The sequence below is a fragment of the Bidens hawaiensis genome, unplaced genomic scaffold, assembly GCF_021521415.1.
Source record: "Bidens hawaiensis isolate Kalapana, Puna unplaced genomic scaffold, B.hawaiensis_p1.1 tig00001685_1, whole genome shotgun sequence".
NCBI classification, from domain to species: domain Eukaryota; kingdom Viridiplantae; phylum Streptophyta; class Magnoliopsida; order Asterales; family Asteraceae; genus Bidens; species Bidens hawaiensis.
The window spans coordinates 792,570-818,309 of record NW_027491095.1 but is presented as its reverse complement, the minus strand read 5'-3'; the positions used below and the strand labels follow the sequence as shown (position 1 = coordinate 818,309).

At 34.0% G+C, this 25,740-nt stretch overlaps 2 protein-coding genes and 1 pseudogene across 4 annotated transcripts; 1 reads left to right on the top strand and 2 right to left on the bottom strand.

Annotated features, from left to right (window-relative positions):
* Positions 1-1,487: 1,487 nt before the first annotated feature.
* LOC143590901 (uncharacterized) lies at positions 1,488-4,697 on the bottom strand (annotated as a pseudogene). Its single transcript, XR_013145575.1, has 8 exons — positions 4,436-4,697; positions 3,554-3,574; positions 3,261-3,474; positions 3,011-3,177; positions 2,798-2,922; positions 2,654-2,714; positions 1,866-1,914; positions 1,488-1,762 (listed from the first exon to the last, which is right to left on the bottom strand). The product of XR_013145575.1 is annotated as an uncharacterized LOC143590901 (transcript).
* Positions 4,698-7,184: 2,487 nt separating this feature from the next.
* On the top strand, positions 7,185-10,726 carry LOC143590884 (lipid droplet phospholipase 1-like). Of its 2 annotated transcripts, none has more exons than XM_077071240.1 (10): positions 7,185-7,235; positions 7,337-7,503; positions 8,303-8,370; positions 8,484-8,554; positions 8,654-8,872; positions 8,946-9,109; positions 9,243-9,298; positions 9,384-9,436; positions 9,504-9,615; positions 9,687-9,850. In XM_077071240.1, exons 2-10 carry the CDS (start codon positions 7,367-7,369, stop codon positions 9,833-9,835), a joined length of 1,029 nt encoding a protein of 342 aa, XP_076927355.1. In that variant the 5' UTR covers positions 7,185-7,235; positions 7,337-7,366; the 3' UTR covers positions 9,836-9,850. The 2 variants fall into 2 exon arrangements, with proteins under 2 accessions (XP_076927355.1, XP_076927360.1); XM_077071245.1 differs by adding an exon at positions 9,869-10,726 and having other exon boundaries at positions 7,191-7,503; positions 9,687-9,779.
* An 8,764-nt stretch (positions 10,727-19,490) lies between these two features.
* On the bottom strand, positions 19,491-20,920 carry LOC143590878 (ethylene-responsive transcription factor 5-like). The gene has a single exon (XM_077071231.1). It carries the CDS (start codon positions 20,601-20,603, stop codon positions 19,662-19,664), a length of 942 nt encoding a protein of 313 aa, XP_076927346.1. The 5' UTR covers positions 20,604-20,920; the 3' UTR covers positions 19,491-19,661.
* Positions 20,921-25,740: the final 4,820 nt, after the last annotated feature.

Sequence of the window (25,740 nt, the reverse complement as noted above, 5' to 3'; positions counted from 1 at the left end):
TAATAGGCCCTTGTAGTTTGAGCGGAAGTTGGACGAACACTCAAATAGGATTGAAAGTCTTGAAATAACATATGCAAAAGGTCCTTTGTCAAAATAAGTTATGATATGTGCAAGACATGAACGTGCCCATTTTAAAATCTTCTCTCGTACATAATGAATGTCCATCTCGACATGCTTAGTACATTAATGCTACACGAGGGATAGGTACACAGCCGAGACATTGTCACAATAGACGAGTATAACATGAGTAATAAAGACATGGAGTTCCAACAAAAGGTTTGGTAGCCAACTAGCCTTTCCTACGGTATTGGCCGCTCCTCTGTATTCTGCTTCAGCACTAGACCAAGAAATGATGTGTTGTCGTTTGGAAAACCAGTTAGAGATCAAGTTGTAACTAAAGGAACCTAGATGTCAAACGTCGAGTCTCGGGGCACCCGCCCCTATCAACAACAGAGTAGGTGGCGAGATATGGGTTTGGCGAGCGCACAATCCTGATGCCATAATCAGTGGTGCATTATACGTAGAAGCCCATCTAATACACCGGTCCTGGGGGCATTCATGAAGAGGCAACCCTGTTAAACAACATATAGTATATTTAGTCTCGTGAAAGGTAAATATTGAAGTGCCTCAACAAGGCTAGGGTGCAATGTGTCATCGGCTAGTAGAGGGCCCCATTTGTGGCACTCAATTTGGAGTGGTTTCCACCGACGTAGCACAAGTCTTGCAGTCATACATGGAGGCTTGATGTATGAAATTCCGAGCATACTAAGACTGGTTTAGAATTAGGTAGTTTTTATGCCATGTGACCTTTATACCCAAAAAGTGATTTAACTTGCCGAGAACTGTCATAAAAAACTCATGAGACAGGGAAGAGATCGTATGATTAACAAGTGATCACCGGACACAGTTAAAACGATGTCATTGATATAAAGTAACAAGTAGACCATATGAGGCCCTGACGATAGACAAATAGTGATGCATCACAATGGCTGCTACGAAATCCATGTGACACAATAAAGCTTGAAAAGCGGTTGCACCATGCATAGGGTGCTTGTTTGAGGCTGTTAAGGGAACACAAAGGGTTGGGCTTTGTCAATGAAACCTTGTGGTTGATGCATAAACAATTCATCCTTTAATTAACAATGTTAAAACATATTCTTGACATCCAACTAATGGATATGCCTTTGTGTGTGACGTTAAGTTTAGTTGGGGGGGTTAGCAAATTTAGTCTTTTAGTTGGTAGAATGTTGTGTAGGTATGTAACGGCATGGAGAGCTTCCACCCAGAATCTTGGTGGAAGTTTAGCATGAATGAGAAGCATGCGGATGATGTCATAGAGGCAAAGAATCATCCAATCTGCCTTCGCGTTTTGTTGGGAGGTTTGAGGACATGAAAAACAAAAGGCTAGACCATGGATGTTTATGGTTTGTACATTTTTTGTCTCTCATTAATCGAAAGATCCCTAAATATATATAGGGATAAATATAAGGCAGACAAGCGGGCATATATTTTTGTTTCATAGCAGCCTAATACAACTAAAACCGAAATTTATAGGAATTAAAACCATGATTTAAGCTAATTTAATTTATAGAATACAGAATATGATGTGTATTAAGAGACGAAAACGAAAAATGGAAGAGATGTAAGTGTAACTTTGAAACAAAACTAACACAGGTTCAAATTTACAAGCTAAGCTATCCAGGTGTGTTTGGGTTGTAGATAGTTGTGAACTTGATGTTGCTCGAAAACATGGATTCTTTATCTGCATATCACAATTTCACATGTCAGTTTCTAATTGCATAAGCCAAACAAGTCACGTTCTAATCAAATCCATAAAAAAAACTATTTTAAAACGTGTGATGAACCTGTTAACGACAAGCAAGTGCATTCTCGTCGCACATATCTTGAGAAAGCCTGGAAATATTGTTAAAAATAATGTCAAAACAACTTATAAATTACAAACGGAAATATGATTTTAATAATCTCACCTTTTTGCGGTTGGACGATAATAATCTCACTTGAGAATATTTTTGCCACCAGTCCTACCTTATACACTATTTATTTTCTCAATGGACCTCCGTTAAATCAACTTAACTTAGTTAAGTTTTATCCGAATTTAAATTAATGTTTTAGGGCTTTTAATTGGAAGAAGGAAACGAGTTGATTGATGTAAAACTTACCTCGAAACGGTGCTCCAAACAGCTTGATTTTTGTTAATTGGAAGTTTAAACACTCGAAGTTTGGAACACCATTTTGAGGTAAGTTTTACATCACTCGACTTGTATCTTCCTTCCGATCAAAAGCCCCAAAACATCAATTTGAAATTCGAATAAAAGCTAAACGGGATTAAGTCTTTCTTAATGGAGATCCAATGAGAAAAATAGTGTAAATGGGGACAGGTGGGAAGAATATTTTCAAGTGGAATTAATATTGGCCAACGGTAAAAAGGTGAGATTATTAAATCCAATTTTTAACAACTTTTAAAGCAACTAAGAAGACCAAGTGATAGCCTATATTTCCCAAAGTTTATGCAAAATTTATCAGTACACAATCATTTGACAATTAATAGTGGTTGTTCAATACAAAACCAATTTTTAATTGAGAGCTCCAAGAACTACATAAACATTAAATATGAGTTGAGAAGAAAACTTGCCAGGACAACTGGCAATGCAGCAGCATCAAATGTTGGTGAACCATCATTTGAGAATACATTCCTAGACCATATACAAAATATACAAATTATAATTACAGAAAATGAGATTTTGCACTGAAAATTATAGTTTAGTGAATGTCTTACTTCCATATTGTATTATGTAACTCATCTGGTTTAGCTTCTGGAAGCATGGCAGTGTCATAAGCCACAATATTACCATAAAATATTTTTTCCAAATCCCTCATCCATTTTGACAATAGCAAATTGACCTGCATAATTATATTAAGTTCCAATGGAAAGGTAAAATCTTTACAAAAAAAAGATCCAAACTTTTAGAATATATGATTTAACACTAACCCCGGCATTCAAAACTCTAATCTCCAAATCATGATTGAATATCTCATACACATACTGTCCTAATTCAACACCTTCTTTTCCTTCAACTTTCATACGACACAAGCAAAGCCACATGTGCACAACGAGCATAGAAAATGTTGTTCTAAACGTCTTCTCCAATCGAAAAACTGCAATGATCACACGCTATTAAACTTTAAAGTTTAAACCAGTTTAATTAATCAAACTTTGAGGTACAAAAATTGGTAATTACCGTCGTAAAGCAAAGGATTCTCGACTTGAGAAACAACACGACGGTAAATAGCATTTGCTGCTCGTATAGACGTGCTCTGTTTACTATAAAAGAGCATTAATCTGAGAATAAAGAACCGAATACCCTTGTAATTAGGCTCGTTAATCCTCTGAGGTGATCCAGGTGGCAAGGCTAATGAAACCGGCTTAGAACGAAACATGCTATTCAAATTTACCTACAGACACCTCTAATCATAATTGTTAAGCAAGTTGACAACATCATCAAATGATACCAGAATCCAAATGGAATCATACCAGTTGCTCCAAGCTTTGACCCTGATTATACATATACAAAAAAACGGTGCATAATAGACTAAATGAAACCGAAAAAACTGATCCAAAACCGAAGTACCCAATCTGAAAAACTGAACAGAAACAATAAGCGACGGTTTGGTTTGATGTTCTTGTAAAAACCGAACTTACAATTCGGTTTTTAGTTTTGCATGTAATAAAAACCGAAAAAACCTAACCGAACTGGGACAGGCATTGAACTAGTTTTAAGTAATTTATAAGAATTCTCAAATATTTTAGCTCAAATGTATAACAACCAATTAGTATTAATTAACAAAATGATTTAAAACCAAATTAATTAATTTAAGCCTTAATTTTTTTAACCCAAAATTTTCAAGCTCAAATGGCTAAAGTTTATGTTTTTAGTTCTAAACCAACCCAAACTGAACCGACTGAGTGTAACTATCCACTATCACAACCCAAACCAACCCAACCATTTATTAAAAAACTAATTTTCTCTCTTCCACCTATACAACCCAACCCAACCCAATCCAATATTTTACTCACTATCACAACCCAACCTAAACCAATATTTTATTAAATAAAAATGCTTCATTTTTTATAAAATTTATATCAAAATGTTCAGTATTTTTTTATAAATAAAACCGTGTTGTTATATTTTTTAAAAAAAGGTTAAAAGTTGTAATATTCATGAAAAAACCAAGTTAGATATAAAAGTTTGGTTGCAAACTTGGGTTGCTAGAACAACTAAGGTTGCAACCGGTTGTGGACAAAAAAGAATTTCCAATTTTATAATTAAAATGTTTTTTTTGTCATTTTGTGTCACCTTGCAACCAGTTGTGATAAATGGGACCATAGTGGGTAGTCTAATTGACTAATTGCTACCTCTGATGTAGCAGCATAAGTCTTCTACATAGAATCAGAAACCCTAGACATACTTCGGAATGTAAACATTAAATTCTTCTGCATTCCTACCCTGTACATGTTAATTAGGGTCCTGCTCCATCCACGTACCATTGCAAATCACAATAATCTATAAAAATGTTAGAGCATTCAACGTCCGAAAGTAATTTGAGAAATCAGTGATTGAATTTGGTGTGAGAAGCAATATTCAATGGTATGTATCAGAGCAGTAAGTTAATTTTGGTATTTTCGAGAACCGGAATGTGAATTGATGAACAACGGTTGTTGTGTTGGGTAGTGAAATCGGGTTGTTTGAGAACTCGGTCTTAGTGGTCGTTTAGGATTCCTTATTTTACTTTCTTATAATTTTTATTAAATTAATAAGTTATAAAATTTCATTAAATTAATAAGTTATAAAGTGTAACTTATGAAACTTTTTCTCTCACAATATAAGCAATCTCAAACACCATATAACTTCTCAAAAAATTTATAAATTATAAGTCGATAAAAATAAGCAGTCCCAAACACCCCCTTAATCAATTTAGGTATTTTTTTGTTCATTTTGGTAAAAATGATGAAGTGGGTTCGATGATCGGTCGTTTGATTTGGGTAAATCGACAATCCAGTAGTCTGGATAACGCCGCCTATGCCTGAGACTCGATGACGTCTCAAGCCAACTCATCATTTTATTATTGGTCAATTCCAGATAAACGACTATATGGTGGTGCCAAAAGGTAAGGCACAAGTTGGACTTCATGTGTTAATGGGCTAAGGCCTAAGAGGCTCAAGGGTATGGGATCGTAGATTTTTTTCAACCACTTATATTCATTCACTTATTTCTGTTATATTAAAAAAACATTAACTAATAAATGTGTTACTAGTTAAACTATTAAACTATACTTTTAGATTAAAGCATTAGTAAGAGGTTAAAATATTAGCCCCATGCCCGGTTGAAACCACGTAAATGTTTCCCTCCCTCCCTCTCTCTCTCTCTTTACTTGTCAAGTTATCTTATCTCTATCTATGTATAACATTATATATAATTTGTTGAGGGTTATGAAGAATGATGGATGAGATGGTAATATATAACACTAATGTGCGAATGATATAGAATTGTAAATAATTAGTATAACGTATAACCTAATTTGAACTCGTCTTTAAATTTTTTTTAAATTATAAAGGACCTAATAATCAATATATGTATGTGGATAAGCCTCCACGTATGGAGTGCCCCATGTGCTAAAGGAGAGTAGATGGATAATTTAAAGTCATGTCACGTTCACGCCAAAATGCAAACAATTCAAAAGCTTTTGGCTTTTAATTTTTATCATACATGATCAATTTGCTTTTTTATAAACTCTAATAATATAAGGTAGCACCATTTTTTATAAAGTAATGTGCAAATTTTAATGATTCCTTGTTTTCAAGTTCCATTTTAAATGTACCATTTTGATCATAAATATATCTTATTAGGAAGAACACCCCTACAAATTAACTTACACATAGTTAATAAATAAATACTTCTTTTTCATATATTGTGGTTTATTTAATGTAAAACGTACATGCATCGTGGTTAATTGTCTATTTTTTTGTGGGCAGGTTTCGCAACATGACAAAACACACAAGTCCAATAAATAAGTTATTAATCATTTCCAATAATTTCGAGAAATAATGATCCAGCCTTCTAACCAATGAAAACGATTGGTAGGCGTTTCATTCATTTAAATTATTATTTATTTAAAAACATAAACCTTTGTTGATGGTGTAAGAATTTAAACAAAATCATCTTAAGTTATCTTATTTAGATTTAGATAGTTCTATTTATCTTAAGTCACCTCAATTAGCTTGGCTTGCTAGCTAATAAATCAAATAACAATCATCTTAAGTTATCTTATTAGATAGATACTAAACTTGTTAGCTAATAAATCTAATAACAAACATTCAAACTTATTTGGAGAGGTTTTCAAGTTCAGTGAGGCTCGGTTTTAAAAGGAGGTATAGCCAAACCTTGCTTTATGTTTTACAAGGAAAACAAAACTAAACCAGCGGTTATGAACTTGGACCGATTATTTAAATACGAGTTTAATCAATTAATATTATTAAAAAATTTAAATAAACAAAATCATCCTTCTAGATTCCCTCAGAAAGTAGCAACTCAATGTAGAAAAAATAGAATTTTTGCTACTGTTTTTTAAGCTGATTCTGAATAACAAAGTCAAATAAACATATAATATATATATTGAATTTAAAATCTAAAAAAGTTTATATATATTATTCCTTCGTGTGCATTATCCTGAATAAGAATGTGTTTGGGATTCCTTATTTTCTTTTACTTATAACTTATTTTGATAGAATAAGTTATTTTTATGTTAAAATAATATTTGGAAATACAAAATTCCTTTTCTATTTCTCCTTATCTACTAGCCTAAAATATAAGTTTTCAATAAGTTAGGATTTTCTAACTTATCTTCTTATCAATACAACTTCCCATTACACCCTCATCTCACCATTCCACCTAGCTCTTTAACCACCTACCCTTGCCATAGAAAAATATCCTTTTTAGTCATTTTACATCAATAAGTTAAACCAAACATTTTTTAAAAAATAACTTATTATCTTATATTAATCCAAACACTTATTAAAAATTCCATATTGAAAACCCATAATACCTTTTTACTTTATCACAAAACACCTTTTTTTTTCCCTTAAATAAGAAATTCCAAACACAACCTAAGTTTACCGGGAGGCGGTGGAGTGTAAATACAGATACTGATGTAACCGTGTGACTAAATAAATAAAATCTTCCACTTCTTCTTCTTTCCTGTGCCCTCGTCGCCACGTAATCATCTCATCAACCGTTTTCAGTCAGAATTAATTTATAAGATCATTACAATAATACTTGCTCTTCAAGCTATGGATATCAAAACGGAAAACGACGGCGTTTGCTCGTCGGAGCCGGCAGCCGGAGGAGTAAATGTTTATAGTTCTGCTGAATCAGATGCTTCCACCGCCGATCATCTAGTTGTCATGGTCAACGGAATCCTCGGAAGGTCAAACACATCCATTACTTATATTATTAATTTATTATATCGTCTGTTTTATCAAATCATTAAAATACTTCCAATGCGGATAATAATAATCGGAATTATGATCTTCGTAATTAGGTTATCAAATCACTAGAATTAGGCATGTAATGTTTAACACGTGATTGAATCCTAATAACTGTTACATTTATACTGTATTGGATTCAATACTGCTAATATTAAGATTGATGAGTTAAATCTTTTGAAATGTGATATTATGTTATGATTCAGTTAGTATATCCTAATAACTGCTACATCACTTGATTTCATGAGAAATCTGTTTCGTCTATATTATGCTTCGGATACTGACTCACTTTCATAGTTCTGAATTTCGTTGATTCGTACCGAGAGTTTTAGAATTAGGTTTTTGTCGAATTTTAATTGATTAGCGCATTATGAGAGTGAATCTAGTTCTATAGATAGTAATTCTGTTCATGAAATGCTAGAATATTATCAAAGGGATTATCTCATTATCATCTCCGGAGTCTGAGTTTTGATGATTTTAATAGAAATGAGAACCATCACGTGAATTAGGCATGCTTAAAATATAATTAGATACTAATAATATTGAAAACAGAGCAAACACAACGGATTTGACAGGAAATTGAAGTACTGCTGTATTATTAAGATTTAATTTATTCAATGTACGATTGATTGATCGAGTTCAAACATTAAAAGATAAATCAGTAATGATCAAAAGGTGTAGAATGCTGTGAATAACTGTGTTGACTGATTGCTAACAACTATCTTTACTGTGTTTTGACAGTTCTACAGATTGGAAGTTTGCTGCTGAGCTATTTGTCAAAACGATTCCTGATAAAGTATTCGTTCACCGTAAGAATATTAGTTTAACAGCGCGCACCTAAATCCCTAATGTCGGCTTATCTTCACTAGTAGCACTTTATTTATCATTGTGTGTTCAAATATTTGTTGGTTATCCAATGTAGGCAGCGAAAGAAATGCAGCTACACAAACATTAGACGGTGTAGATGTAATGGGAGAGCGATTGTCACAAGAGGTTCGTTCCTAAATCATTCATTGCAGATTATTGTGTTTTGTGTACAAACTGTTATACATCATTATTAATCATTATTCATGCACTTTGGTTTGAGATCAGGTACTTGAAGTTATAAAGCAGAAGCCAAATCTTTGCAAGATATCTTTTGTTGCACATTCTGTAGGCGGTTTAGTGGTAAGATATGCAATTGGAAGATTATATAGACCTCCAAAGGAAGGTTTATCAGTTGAAGAATCAGCAGCCACGATTGGCGGTCTGGTACCAATGAACTTTATTACCGTTGCGACACCTTATCTTGGTTCAAGGGGCAACAAACAGGTAAAGATTTAGCTATTTATGCTCAAACATCAGATATAAATGGCCCTGATTTTGCTATTAATGCTCCTTTCAGGTACCCTTTCTTTTTGGTGTACCTGCCTTTGAAAAAGCTGCTGTTCTTGTTATCCATTGGATATTTAGAAGAACCGGCCGCCATCTTTTTCTTACTGATAATGATGAAGGAAAGCCTCCATTGCTTAAACGCATGTTGCAAGATGACGGTGATTGTTATTTCATGTATGTTCAGTCTAATACTGTGAATCATAGTAATCTGTCATTTATAAGTAGTTAAGGAAATAATTATAAATACCTTAGAAGATTTTATATTTTACCAGTCTGAAATAAGATAAAACTGCCATCAACTGTACAGGTCAGCAATGCATTCATTTCATCGTCGAGTGACGTATTCAAATGTCGGTTGTGACCGTATCCTTTCTGTATTATTTAATCCTTAGAAATAATGTTATTCCATCAAGTGATGCATATTTTTTTTCCTTAAATACATATTTAGATATTGTTGGATGGAGAACATCATCAATTAGGCGTAACATAGAACTGCCAAAGGTATATCTTTATCTTGAATATTGTTATGATCTCTAACTAATTACTGAAAAAGACATTTTTTTAACAGTGGGAGGACTCTATAAATGAAAAGTATCCTCATATTGTTTATGAAGAACGGTGCAAAGCGTATGATGACGATCAAGTGCTAACTGATGGTGACACCATCAACGATGTGGAAGGTTTGAAACCATTATTAATTATTCTCTTATGGGAATCTTTTCTTCTTTAATGGATGTTGAAATTATTGCAGAAGAACTGGTGACGGGGCTTTCTCGTGTATCATGGGAAAAAGTAGATGTGAGTTTTCACAATAGTAGACAGAGATTTGCAGCTCATAGTGTGTTATTCAGGTGTTTATTTATTTATTTATTAATTTCTCACCCATTGGATAAATCATAAATGCAAATACATGGATATTGATTTTGACTTGGATGCAGGTCAAAGATGATTACCTGCATACTGATGGTGTAGATGTTATTCAACATATGATTGATCATTTTTGTATTTAAAAAATCATCTCATCATCCATTGAATATTTATCATACTCAATAGAGTATTGTGAAGGTAAAAAGCCTCTTATGTATGCAAGAATGATTTAAATTAAAAATCCATTCCAAATGTTCCTTTTGTTTTATAAACAAAATCTCTTCGACCACAAGATTAATATTCAAAGTGGTTGTAGGACTCAAACTTGAAACATCTGATGACTGATGATGGCACCATATTTTTGGGCCCATGGCAGTTGGAATGGACCTAAAATGGAGACAATCGTTTTGGGCCCATGACAGTTGAAATGGGCCAAAAGTTATGTATAATATAAAAAATTACATATGTGATTCATAATTCGTAAGTTGATGATTTAACACGTTTATCACAAATGAGCATGGATTGTTCGTTTCGTTGGGTAGTGACAGACCAAGGAACATTTATCGGGTGACTAGTTTAATGTCCGGATGTGTTATCAACTTGATTACTTGATTTATAGAAGTGAACTTCATTTAAAGAAGTTTGTGTTCGGGTCACCATATAAACCCGCTTAGTTAGATGTTATGTCTAACTTACTTCATGTTCACATGTGGGTTGACCTAATAAACCCACTTAGTTAGATGCGTTAGTTGATATCTACTCCGTTTATTTGAAGTTTAACATATCAATCCGTCAAGCTGTATAAAATTAGTCTAACATTAAAGTGTACCGTTTATCTTTTAAAGGCTAACTTCTGACATGTTTAATCATTTACTAACCTCTTGTATACATCCAGCCAACTTGATCTAGATATGTTATTCCTTTGATTCGTATTAATAAAAAAGTTATGTGTGTTGTATTCAAGTTAGACGATCAAAATGTTTTCAGATTTTGTCGAATTCTTAACTTTAATAAACATAAAATTCAAGATTTAGAGTAGAACAGGTACCTTTTCCTTTAAAAATTTGTAGTTCTTTATTTCCATTGTGTATTGATTGCTAGTGTTTTTAATTTTTTTAAACGGTTTGTTGTTTCGCCTATGTTAAAAAAGTATAAATACACATTTTATGTACGAAACTAATAATCAAAGCTATTAAACCGAAGACCTTTCAACATGTTTGACCCAAGTACTCTAAAATAGAACAAAAGTCATCAGCTCCCAACCTGTCCTAAGTCAAAAATTTCTTCCCGTTTCTAGTTTGAAAGTATTAATTTGGAACACTTTCATAACACGATAAATGATATATATTCATATCCCTTCCTTTACTAGGTATAATAATTCAAACATATCTAGGACAGCCCGGTTTATTATGATATCAAACCTAGTTGGAATTGACTTTTGTTGTTTTGTGTAATTAATAAAGTTGAATAATATTAGGCCTAGGTCTAATCCGAGAATGGACAGAGACAAATATCCGTTAAGTTGCTTTCAATGCCAATCAAATGCAGCTGTCTTGCGATCGTCCGTCTTTCAAGACCACAACCATTGATTTCAAGTAACTAGCCCAAACCCGCAAATACACCGACATAATGGACGGCCACCATATCGGCGACTAAAGCAACGAAAGGCATTAAATTCTTTAGTTTTCTTTTTATTAAAAATAAGCTCATTTAAATCTTTATGTTGAAATGATTGGTGTAATTTTTCTTTTTAATTTGTTTTTGTTTCCAACTCTAGCGCCTTGTTAGTTTGCCTTTTTAAAGAAAACCGTCAATCACAAAGAAAACCTATGTACACATTTTAGCCTTTAGGTACAACCATTAAGCCATTGAGAAAATAGGAAATAAACATTTAACTATTTTTATAAAGTAAATATTGATTATTAAAGTTTCTAAAAGAAATAAGGCCACGTGGATAACTTAGGAATATGACACATGGATTACTTAGGTGAAAAAATCGGTGATCTATAAGACTACCTCCAATGCACCCCTTAAGTTACATGTCCTTACCATTGAAGAATTATGTCCTTATATGTTTTCAAGTAACCAAGCCCTTCCACAAGGGCCTTGGTTTTTTGTTGTTTTGTTGCATATGAGTGGGGCCCATTATGTAAAATAAAATGTTTGATTTAAATATTGTGTGTAGGGTGTATCTGATATTAAGAATGATAAGGCCATGTGTAGTGGGCGAGAAAAGGGACGAAAAGTGGGAGTTTTGGGGCGCGAACACCGCTCTCCTAGGCGAATTGTGGGGGGCGACATTAACTTGTCTGGCGAATTGTTCTTCTTATGGGGCCAGCATGTATGGATTGTGTGTGTGCATATATATATATATATATATATATATATATATATATATTACTAGTTGTAGTCCCTACACCATTACACCCCAAAAACAAATTCTTACCCCTTGCTGACTGGGCGCCACACGGCGCAATTCGCCCCTAATTGTAGCCCCTCCACTACGCATAGCCTAAGAATATTTATAGTGTTGGAGATGAAATGAGGGTTTTTAATGATTTATAAGGATATGACGTGACAGATGATGTGACACATATATGTGGGCTTTTAAAGGCGTCAATGTCATACAAAGGTTCCAACCAAAAAGAGTTACTTTTTAAATCAAAAGGAAATTATAACTACCCCCCCCCCCCCCAAAAAAAAATCAAACATAACATTAATTTTACCGTGTTTAAAATCACCATCAATATTCGGGTGAGTCCTTAAACAAGAACCCTCTGTACTTATTTTAACATTTCAAGTCAGGTTCACTCAAAACACACTATCATAAAAGAAAGTTACTATTATGAAAAACCCCTTTAATTATATTTTAAATTTTAAGGCTAAAATATCCAAACCTTATTCACCACTTTTATGTCGTTGGACTTAATGGTTGCCTTCATTGGTACAACTGGGATGTGGTAGAATAATTAATCCACGGCATCCCAAACGGACTACATCTTTCATTGGTAGTTTAATACAAGTGGATTTGTAGGATATTTTTGTATACAATATAATAATATGTAATAACAGTAAATCTGAGAAAGTCACGTTAAAAACTAAATGGTTATAGACGACACGTTAAAGTGTATTTAGATGTCTCCAACGAGCAAATTATTATAATTTATGATATAATATTTGTAATATTACAAAAATAGGTTTTAATAATTCACACTACCAAGGCCTACTGATCTATAATGTGATCAAATCAAATTCTCCATCGTTAAAAAAGAAAAGAAAAAGATTATGTGACCAGTGATAGTTAGGCTATGTATAGTGGATGGCTATAAAATTGAGACGATTTACGACACGTGATGTCACGCCAGCATATGAGTGATTTTCATTTTAAGGGGTGTAATGTTTCGTAGCCCTTTGTAGCCCTTTTTTTTATTTTTTTATTAGTATTTTCCAGCATACACAAAACACATAGGCGATAAATCCACCCCCCCCCCCCCGGGTCACCCCACATATCGCCGGTGGGTGGGGGTGCTGCCGCCAAAATTTGCCATAACATTGGAGATTTGTCACCCCACTACATTTAATCTTATGACTTTTACTTTCTTTGTTAGTGACAGTCTTTCATTCTGTCGAAAAAGTAACACGTCCACCTGTAATAACAATTTACCAACTTTTAGCCAACTTTGTAAGTGAAATTGACATGCCATAGATGAAAGTCATAGACGCACGGATTTACTTCTTTGTTAGGCTGGTATCTTCGATAGGAAAGAAAGTAAAGGTTTGAGTGTTACTAGTCACATTGAATTATTAAAGTCTAGGTTGCATTGATATTATTAACTATTTGTTGCTGTTATTATATGCAACAAGTGGGATTAAACTTAAGTATTCATTATGAACAAATTGACGTTTTGTAATGTCGGGAATTATTGATGGCTACCTTTCCAATAATAGGAGATATCTTGTTGGCTAAAATATTTATAAAACATTTCTTAATTTAACTTTTTTTCAAGACTATTTGGAACTACAATAATAACGTATAACATTTGAGTGTCTTACATGATTTGGTCATGGATGTTTTTTGTGATGTGTTAAAACGGGTGGGAATCTCGGCAAAAAAAGAGGCTTATGTGAATTTTTTGTCAGATCCGCGTGAAGGAATGTCTAATCTCCGACAGGCAGGCATTCTTGTGTTTGGATGGGCGGGGGGGGGGGGGGGGGGGGGGGAGCATGCATTTGTGGACCTTACACACCCTGTCCCCTCTTGTCAGGCTTAGGGACACCGGGTTGTTGCTAGGCAGGCGTGTTAAAGGCAGAAGCAGAAAAAATGCAAAGAATGAGAAGGGGGTTGTTGAGAATCAACACACATTCATTCCTTTTGCTTTCGATACATTTTGGTCTCTTGCCCCCGATGTTGCTACGTTTCTAAAAAGAGTTCAGTGGGTCGTGCACAATAACTCAACGACGCCAAAGAACGATAACTTTGGTTTTCGTATGATCGGTTTTGTCATTCAAAAGGGGGTGGGCGCAGCTTGTTGCCCACTTACCTGTCTCTCTATTGTAATCGGATCCTTTTATTTAAAATGAGTTAATCATTATTGAGATGGATTGTTAACCATTTATACCAGTTTTGATGTTTCAAGTATGACTCATCCAGGAATACCATTAATGAATAGTTTTTTAACCCATCATTATGGGAAACTCCTTTTGAGTTAGGTTTTGAACTTGAACCGTAAATATCCCAAGTTTTAATCATCACCTTCATGTCAGTGAACCATAAGACCAATTGCTTTTGTAACATGTGTGTTACTATAATCAAATACGTGGCAATATTACTTTTGTAAAGGGTGTTAAATCATATTATTTTTAGAAAGGTTGCCGTCATATAAGATAAAGGTGTCTTTTATTTCTCACTTAACGCCTTGTTCTTGAGTTTTTTTAAATGATGTAAAGAAAATGAAAACTAAGGATAGTTAAAAAATGGATGTTCTTGAGTTTTTTTTAGGATGGAAAGAAAATGAGTAGGAGGAGTTAGGAGGGATTAAATTAATGTATTTTCCCAATAAGTTATCCTCCTAAAAATGAGATAATTACTAAGGATAACTATTTTTTAATATAATTATTATTTCCTTCCCTCTAATTTCCTTTCAATTTAAGAACACACCTAATTAAAAAAAATTTCCTTACCTTCCCTTCCCTTTTCTTATCATTCCCTCTCATTTCCATTTCTTTCCTTGGGTAAAAAACTCAAGAACAAGGTGTTAGGGTGTTCGAGGTGGGGCTCGGCTTTTCGAGTAGGGTGAACCCAAACGAGTACACCAGCACAAATGGCTTGGTAACATAAATCAGGTAATGGTTCCGGGTATGTGAACCCGATGATGGAAACCAAAGAAGAATGAGAATGGTACTTTGAAAATTGTGTGTATTCGGGTACTTTGAGAATGGTTGTCTTACAAAATGTTGAAACATTCAATCTCATTTTTAAGTAATTCAAACGTAGACCCACACTACATGTGTTGTGGTCTTTTGGTGATTGATAACTAATACTATTTAGCACGAGAAGTTGAATTTTTAGACTCCGGGCCACCCTACTTGTATATGCGTCACAAATTATTTGAGTCCAAGATAAACTATTAATTTAAAACATATACGTTGATAAATTATCAAACCCATTATTAGTTAGTTTGATGACTTTAATACGTTATGTTTTATCAACCTATTCAACATGATAAAGGATTTTAATTTTTATAATAAATTTTATTTACTGACTTATGGCTTTAGAGCATTCACGTTGATATATGGATTGAATAGTGATTTCACATATGTATATATGAACATCTATTTATTTCATATATTTTTTTTGTGAATGAAAGAAAAAAAATACTTAAAAAATAAATAAGTATTATTTGGTCGAATAGAGATAGATATGACATATGAGGAATCAAATGTAGAAGTTCTTTAATAAAATCAACAAATTTTATGGATAAATGTAATTTTTTACTTAAATTATAGTGATGAAAATCAGGATTAGTGATTCTTACAAATTAAAATCATTATTGTATTTCTATTTCTAACAGCAAAACAATCATGTGATGAGTCGGTGTTCGTAGATGAGACGTGGTACTGGGGTAGTGCCGCAACTGGTAGGGGTAATTGTCAACTGGAGCTAAGAACAAAGAGCTAATGAAATGATGAATAAAAAGATCGGTTTACATATGGGACATGCTTTTAGTAAAGAAAACGTGGCGAATGGAAACAATGTTTGGAATCGAATTGTGAAAAGCATTCATTATCTAAATGAAAATGAGTTGGTTCATATCTCAGCTATGAAGAAAATTGTGGGTTTGGGAAATTCAAAGCAATTCTAGTTAGATCATTGGATTGGAAGTGACACTTTACTTTTCCAAGATTATATGCTGTTGACAAATAACAAAAAATTGCCTTATAAAAGATAGGAAATTTGATCAAACATGGGAGTGGGAATGGCGTCGGCCTATTTGAAATCTAAGCTAATTTATGATTCTATTATTCACTTTTCGTTTCGTTGAATAGTTACCAGAAGTCTAGAACTAAAAACTGAAAATCAGCTGGACTAGATGAATTAAAAACCCACTTTATTTCATGTAGTTTTGTTTTTAATTCATTAATTATATATTGAATGAACCCATCTATACATGAATCTACATCAATATATCGTAATATGAATTCCTAAAAGTTTTTGTTTGGTTCTAGGCTTCTAGCATGTGCCAAACTTAATTCGGATATTTTTAACTTCATCTGCAAAAAAGTTTGGCTTTAATATCATAAAAGATTCGTGATATAAAAGAATGATGGAATAGTTGTACTAACTAATTTTTGGATGACATGTTCAAATAGATAGTAGTTGTGTTTTAATATTTAAAAATAAATAAAGAAAATTTATCAATCAAATAGCTAGGTTGTGACAACAATGCTACTAATTAGATTCTTTCATATAACTTTAATTAATATACCAAACGAAAATAACGAATTGAGATAGTATAAGCAACTTCTTTAGTACACAGTTAAGTTTTAGAAAAGGTATAAAGACATTACAAATCTCAAAATAGAACACAATTCTAAGTAAAATAACACAATTTCAATAAAAAAGACACAATGTCGAGGATTAAGACGCAATGATGAAAAAATACAATGACACATAAAAAGACACAATGATCTGAATAAAAATTTCAAAATCTACAAACTAGAAATTTAAAAGCGAAAACCTAAAATCTAATATCGTAGAGTACGGCGAGACGGTTTAATACCGTTAGTTTGAGATCAACGGAGTATGTTTAATACTATTCCTATGTCTTCTTGTTTTTTTAAAGACTGTATTTGAACTCAACCTGTATTGTAATGCTCAAATATTTTACATTAGTGCTCTTTATAAAGTGATGTGTGTCATGTAGAAATTGTATACACAAAGTTAGTGTTGTATTCTCACGTATCGCGATCGTAAGAAAAAAAATTCTACAAATGATCCCTAAATTTGTTCAAAGGTTGAATCGATATCAAGAACATCAAACAAATAAACAAACACACAATTTAGAGAAAAACTCACTTTATTATAATTAGAAAAATAATTCTAAACCCAATTGAAATAACTCTCAATTGATTAAACCATACTTGATAATGATCTATTTATAAAAAGTAACCCAAATTTGTCAAACAAAAAAAAACAATTAATCTACGTATCATATGACGGGCCACCACCCCTTATTAGACAAATTAGGTTACGCCCCTGATCGGGCTAGACTATGAAATTACAGGCCTTCATTATAATTCATTTTAGGTTAAAAACAAGGTTTAACCGACATGTTTTATATTAAATATGTATTGAATGTTTACTACAAATATCAAATTTTTTAGAAAGTTTATAGTTCTTATAATTAAAAAAAAGTTTATAGTTCTTATAATTAAAAAAAAAGTGATAAACCGTGTATGAGCTTCTCTTACAAATGAAAGGCTATGCGTTTAAATTTTTGTAAGTGCATGGTAAAATGTTAAATGATTTAAAAACTTTCAAAGATTTATATTGATACGTGTGCTTGGTACTCTTGTTTAGGAGCATGTGGTATTATAAGGGTAATATTAATGTATTAATATGTTGTTTCAGGTTTTCTAAACATGAATTTAATTATAATAATAGACAAAATCATCAACCAAAGATTTTATTTCATTGTTTACTCATATAATTACATGTTTTTGATAAAATAAATGGCATATTATATGTCATAATAAAACATAATAATTCATCACGGTAGGTGGCTTCCACACAACCAAGGTATATTAAATTAAAACCATCAAATAAAATATGTAACCCGTGATGTCTCTCGTTATTAAATTAATGTTTTTTAGATGTATTACATACATTAATTATTTGAAACTTATATAATATTATGGAGATTTCAGATTGCATTGAAATTCTTAATTTGAATTCAATTTTACACGGAATATAAGTTGTTTTATTATAATACAGAATGAGCCGTTATAAAATAATATTATTATTAAATGATTCTAATTTCAGTTCAGTTAAGAGTAGATACATTTGTTCATTATCAAACAAGTGATGTGGTTTATTGAATTAAAATGAAAAGTCATTTTCACTACAAGAAAACCATTAGATCCAACCACCCTTATACCAACAACATATGTCGTCGATACAGCGATACTTGTCGTCAGAATAGAAACAATAGCGGGTATAAGGGTGTTTGGATCAACGGTTTTCTTATAACCCGACTTAATGATTATGGATTAAACTCAGGGTGACAATTTTGAACATGACATGAAATATCGGGTGCTGGGTTATAATATCTAAGTTGTTTCATAAATAGATCGTATTTAGGTTAGCATATTTGGTTAAATGAAGTGTGTTGGGTTTACATATTTAAATAAACATTGTTTCCTCCGAATTTGTGGGTTGTCTTGTTCACTCATTTTGTACAACCTATCAACCATAGTAACATGTTTATAGCTTCATTAATACCCGTCAACCATTTTTGATACATTTAGATAAACTAATTAAAAGAGTCGTGCTCGGGTCACACGATTATAAGTGTGTACAATTTAGAGTCGATGATTTTTAAACAAATAAGAATACGGGTCGTTAAATATTTAGTTACGAGTATATTTTTTGTTGTGTTTGATGTAAACTAAACGTGAAAGTTTAAGGACTTAAAATAACTATTATATTTTGAGTTTTCTTTCTTTCTTCTATTTATTTACATGCTCTGTTCTTGAGTTCAACTTAAGAAAGGAAATGAAAGAGGTTGAAAGAAAGGAAGTGTTGTGTTCCCGAGGTTCATTTAAGGAAGGAAAAAATAAAAAGTGTGTCATCGAGTTTCATTTAAAGGGAGAACGGAAAAGAAAGTGAAGACTTTTGTAGTGGAGTATATTTTTTCTTTTCATTTTGGAAGGAATTAGTTGGTAGGAAAGAAAATGAATTTAAATGAAAGGATAAGAAAATGAAAAGAAAAGAATGGAAATGTTTTCCTTTCTTTCGTTAAGTGAGCTCGAGAACACGCGAAAGAAGTTTAGAATTTAATTATATAAAAATAATTCCAACTTGACTCGTTTGTATGATTTAAAGAATTTTATTTTGAAGAGATAAATATTGAAGACTCTTTTAATCTTGTTCTTTATTATTCTGGAAATAAAAAGATTAAATAACCAAACTACTTCTCGATAACCTATGTACATACATTAAAACACCTCACCACCTAAGTTGTTTTTAGCTTTTTCCTAAAACATTAGATGTGGATGTGGAAAATACTAACGGCAAGTGACTAACGTTATTAGTCACCGTTTAAATTTTCCATATTTAGTAAACGCCGTTAATCCATCTTTAGATAGCCATACAACCTGACGAAAAGCCACCAGTTGGATAGGGAGATAAGGGAGGCACCTCGAATATTCCGTTACCGTCAATGTCACTACCCCCCCAAACTGCCGTCCAGCACGACGGTGTTAACGGCACCGCCTCGGTGTCCGTTATCTCACTCCCACCAAATACCACTACCTCATCTCCCACTTTTGTTTCTTTCCGTATTTCTCTTTCTTCCACCTCAGCATCTTTGCATGTCCTTTTACGATTGTTACTTTTAATTACTGGTATATCAGTCGTCTCAATTAAATTCCCAATTTCTAACGGGAAATTTATTATTGCTTTACTTCCACGAAGCTTAAACGCGGCCCGATCGTACGCCTTTGCCGCCTCGATGGCGGTGTCGAATGTCCCGAGCCATACCCGACTTCCTTTTTTGTTCGGGTCACGAATCTCGGCGGCAAACTTTCCCCATGGGCGTAGTCTGACACCTCGATAGCGTCTCCTTACACAACCCTCAGCTTTCTCTGTCTCTGTCACCACCTCCACTGGTTTCTCAATAATTGGTGGAGGTGATTGATGTGGTGGTAGTTCTAACGACTGAAAATTGTCGTTAAAACTACCATCACTCTGTTCCCATGAATACAAGGAACCAATAGAACTCATTGGTTGTTCTGTTGGTTCCTGTATTGCATTGAACTCAAACTGTTCATTGGGAACATAGCTGTTAACAACTTCGAAAGCATGGGAAGACGATGACGACTGGGGAGATGGAGAATAGTAAGAGGAATTGCTAGGTGAAATTTGGTTGAAAACATAATCAGATTCAAGAATATTATTATTATTAGTATTACTGAATTCATTGTGGGAGAGAAAAGAGTATGTTTCAAGGAAGGATGGATCATCAATAAGAAGGTGTTGACGGATTAAGTCTAGAGTGGAAGATTCATCAGGTGAGGCCATTGTTGTGAAGGATTAATTAAAGAGATTATTATTAATTGTTGAATGAAAGGAATCGTTGAGTGGAAATTATGGAGTGAAGGGAGTGTTAATATATAATGTGAGAATGAAGAGAGTATAAGTAGAAGAATTTAAAGATGATAGAGACTAAGGTGGGAGAGAGGGAGATTCTACGAGGGTGAGAGGAAGTATCCTTAAAACCTTGACGATGACCAAAACTGACTAAATTATAATATCTTATTCTACTTGAAGATTCATTGTTTTACATTTTTGAACCCTAGGCTTACACAATGGCATCATTTTAGTCCTTTAAAAGTATACAAGATCGCGTAACTTGGGTGGTAACCAATACGGATTGTTCAAAGTTAGATATCCGAAGTTTCGGATAGTGGATTTCACTATCCGAATCCGTATCCGTATCCGAAAGTTCATATATTCGAAATTTCAGATAGTGAAACGGATATCTAAAAATCTTTAAAAAAAAGTAGTTTTAAAGATAAAGTTACATCTCAAAAATATGCAATCGCTAATCTAACAAGCTTTCAAACGAATCCTTAACAAACTAATTGCACATCTGAAATACTAACAATCAAGACTGGAGACGAGTAAAGTGTAGACGACGGTGCAGGGGATCAGCGTGAGGAGAGGGATGTAGGTGGCACGAGCTGGAGGTAGTGAGTGCCTGAGTGGTGGTGGTGGTGGAGGGCTGAGTGGAGAGAGCACAAAGATGAAGCATTGGAGCCAGGAGCTGCGTATGCTTGTTAGAACTAGGGTTTCGCACTTTCAAGTTTCAATCTCTATTAGATTATTAGCTGGTATGTAAAAAAATACTAAATTTAATATATCAGATAGTTCGTATATCCGAACTATCCAAAAAATATCATAATTGCTATTCGAATCCGAATCCGAAATTTCGGATAGTTCGGATACGGATCATCGAATGATTAGGATTCGGGTTCTTTTGAACACCCCTAGTAACCACACATGACCGGGGTGGGCTTAAAGTCGGGCTACGCCAAGTCAGGTTGGCTCGTTTATTTAATGAAAGCATGAGCTTGTATCATTAAAGGTGTAAATTAACACATTTGTTTCTATACCATTTTATGAAAAAAAAACATATTTATGTTAGTGTAATCAAAATATATCAATCTATTATTTAATCAAACAACTAATTATCTCAATTATAAGGCTTAATAAATATCCGGTTATTTATGTCAATATAATCCATTATATAATAGACTAAGGGGGTGTTTGGTAGAGAGATTTGATTGGGGAGAAATGGAATTAGAAATATTTCTTTTGTTTGTTTTCCACTTTTCATTTCTATTTCTCTTTCTATTTCTCTAAAACTAGAGAATTCCATTTCTCTTTAAAACAAAGAGAAATCCATTTCTCAGCAGCCTCCTCATAGCATGTCACCACCTCGTCTCCGACCACCACCTCGTCTCCGGCCACCACCCCGTCTCCGGCCACCACCTCGTCTTCAGCCGCCACCTCGTCTCCAAGTCTGCAACCGCCATCTCGTCTCCAAGTCTGCAACCACCACCTCGTCTCCGCCGTTCGCAGTGGTGAACACAGAGATGGTAACCGGTTGTAGGTTGCAGGTGGTACGGGTGAACGGAGATTAGGGTTTCAAGTGGTGGTTCGTGGTAGGTTAGGGTTTTCAGATGGTCGAGTGATTGTGGTCGCAGGTGGGTGACAGTGGTGGTGGAAATCGACGGTGGTCCCAGGTGGCTTCTGATTATCATCATCATCATCGCCACCACAACCACCACCACAAAATCTCCAAAGAGGCAGTGATGACAGATCTGAGCCTCCTTTTTTTATATCTTATGTTCCAAAAATTTGAATCTTTTTAATTTCTTGTGTACTGTGGTTGAAGACGGAGATTTGGTGGCGGCAGCCGGTGGTGGTGGGCTGTGGTTGAAGAAAGGGCTGTGGTGGTGGTGCTGGTGGTGTGGGGCTGTGGTGGTGGGGCTGGTGGTGGTGGTGGGGCTGTGGTGGTGGGGCTGTGGTGGTGGTGGTGCTGTGGTGGTGGTGCTGGTGGTGGTGGGGCTGTGGTGGTGGGGCTGCGGTGGTGAGTGGTGTCAGGTTGGGTGGAGGTGGGGTTGGGTATGGAAGGGTTCTCTGTTTATTTTCTCGTGTACCAAACAAGAGAAATGATTCTCATTCTCCATACCAATTCTCTTTCTCTACAATTCCATTTCCATTTCTATTTTCTCTCCTTTTCCATTCTCTGTACCAAACACCCCCTAATAGAGTGAAGTAACTAGTAAAATATAAGCCATATTTACCTTTATCGGTTTTGTGATGATCTCTGTCTTTCTAGTTTTTGATTAATTTGGACATATTATGATAGGTTCTTGTATCTAGCTCATCTTAGGATCTAGCTACATACCTTGTTGGGCCTCGATTAATTGTTTCCAGCGCTTTAAAAACACGTTAAGTTTGGTTATCTGGTTTAAAACTTAATTTCCAATAAAATAATAAAGTTGCCTTTAGGTGGTCCAATTCATCAAACCTCTTGGTTGACTTTTTTGTTTTCAGCCGGCCCTTAGTATGGTTAGACAAGTCATCTAACCATCTGAGAAAAACCCATTCGAAGCAACTTATAGAAAGGCCGTCAGAACAGTTAGATGTCCCGTTTAACTATCTACACAAACATGTCTTTGTTAAAAACCATTTTAAACATAAATGGAACGATTGTTTATGCATTCTAAGCCTCCTAAATTGTTGATAAACGTATTTAGGGTTTTAACAATACCATTTTAACAAGGTTTGATGATCGTAACTTAGATCGTGGCTTAAACACAACGAAATGAACTTAAATGTATTAATCGTACTATGTAGCGACTTAGCAACTAGATCAAGGCTTTGGTAACACTTCTACCACCTCAAACCTTCTTATGGATCAAAATAGTTGTCCTTGGTGAAGCAACCTTGGAACTTAAGAACAAGGCTTTTGGGTAATTAAGGGTATAAGGAAGGATTTTGCAAGTGTTTGGGATCAAAGTGAGTGTGTATGAGCATGCTATTTATAGTCCAAATTGTCTAGATAAGCTTTATTGATTGGTTGACGACATGTTATGGGCTTGAGTGTCAAAAACATGTGGCTGACGCACCATTAGACGGACTGTCTTAATATTGTAGACGGGTTAGACGGTGCGTCTAATCATATTCTTCACAACTAAGTCTATCATTACAGACCATCTCAAAAGGTAGGTGGATAAATAGTCAACAAATATGTTATCCCATATTTGACTATATTGACCAGATTTCATCAAACCCTAATACAGGTCGTCTCATTTTTCAGACGGTTATCTAAACCGAAACTTCTCTATTTTAAGTCTAGACCCTAGACTTTAAATTTTATAAAACTACCATTACGTCCTTCAACTTTCAAAGTTAATGAATATTACCCGGGAATTTTAAGGGCAAAGTCACAACGCATGTTGGAGATCTAAAACAACCTTAATACATGCATTTCTTGGCTTACTGTGTTATCATCATAATATATACGATAATACTATCGTTTGGAATTTTATGGGTCCACTTCGTTACTAAATCTGATGATAACGTGTTTGTTTTAAGCAAGAACTTTCTCAAAGTTATATTTGTTTTAAGTGATGCCAATATTAAGGATTAAATCTGTAATGTGTGTATGGTGTGGTGCACAAGGTGACAATTTTGTTTTGTGGGGTCAATAAAAAGGTTTAACTGCTTAATCTGCGGTTTTTTATCCACATTTCTGTTTCCCCTCTCGTTCCTTCCATGCGATTTTTTTTATTATTTTTTTTAACGAGTGGATTTTAAGTTGTTATTAAAATATTAAATGGTTGCTATTTGATAGTATTTTTTATTTATCCACGAAGTAATCTCTATTGGCTCACCTAACAGACTACCTGAAATTTTTTTTCTACGAGTGACTAAAAAGTCACCTAAAACTACAAATTAAAAATATTCGCATTGTTAACACTCATTCCTCTCAATGTAGGTCTATTTAGCATGTCATGTTCATTCTTTTACCCATTCGTTGAATTTACCAACATTACCAATTCACCAATACTCACTTTTAGGCCAAGAGGTATACCTTAACAGGCACTACGTTATAAACTGAGTTGGTAAGGGTTAACGAGTAGCATACTCCTCCTTCATGGTTTAATGAGCGTTAAATACAAGGTCAGTTGAAGTTAACAAGCTTTAAAATCCTAAATAAAACTACTCTCTATTGACCCATATATGTTCTATTAGATCGTTTTGTAGTGTCTGATTGTCCTCTTTATGACGTAAGCTTCTGAATCTCTCAAACTGCTCATAATCACCGAAGCTCATTTTGAAATGTAAATGAATAGAAAGAATATGAGATATGCGAGATAGTTTGATGTGAAATTGTTTGAAGGCGAATGAGTATATTTACAGGGGTGGGGAAAACTAGTAGTTGTTAAAACAAAGACAAAAAGCACGGGAAAAATATTATTATTACATAGCGACTTGCGAATGGCAAACATGCCGAGAGGACCAACGTTGCCCTCTTGGTGTGTGGTGTTCACGTCGGATACAGGAAGGAAGGTAAGATCTGCGTTGTAAGTCGTCTAAGTGAAATTAGTGTTAGTGTTAGTGTTAATTTAAAAACACCTTGGGTTAAGTGTTAGTTCTAAACACGTCATGAATCCCATATAGGAACAAACATGTTAGTGTTAGTTCAAAAAGAGTTTTGGTTGTAAATGGGCCAGCAGGATTATCAACACGGTAAATAAACGGGTTGTTTTTAGGTTAGATTGTTGCCTTGTTGGTAGAGATACTGAGTCGTTAATTCTTTTAAAATTAAGAATATAAAATATATAATTTATACGATACAAATTCAAGACGCCTACACCCCATTTACACGTCATATGTTTTCTATACATACAAAAAGTTGTATTTAGATATTTACACACTTTAAAAGACTAAAAAGTAAGGGTATACGTAGGCAAATTCAACTTACCAACCTTTAACTAAATACAAGTCAAGAAAGATTGCCATGATGTGTCATTGTGTTGGTTACTAGGTTCAGGTCACGTGATCATGTGTTCGTGTCATGCCGCTGTTTTTCTTGGTTTGGAAACTCATCTTGGGTTCTGTCCTTTTCAACTCGAAACTA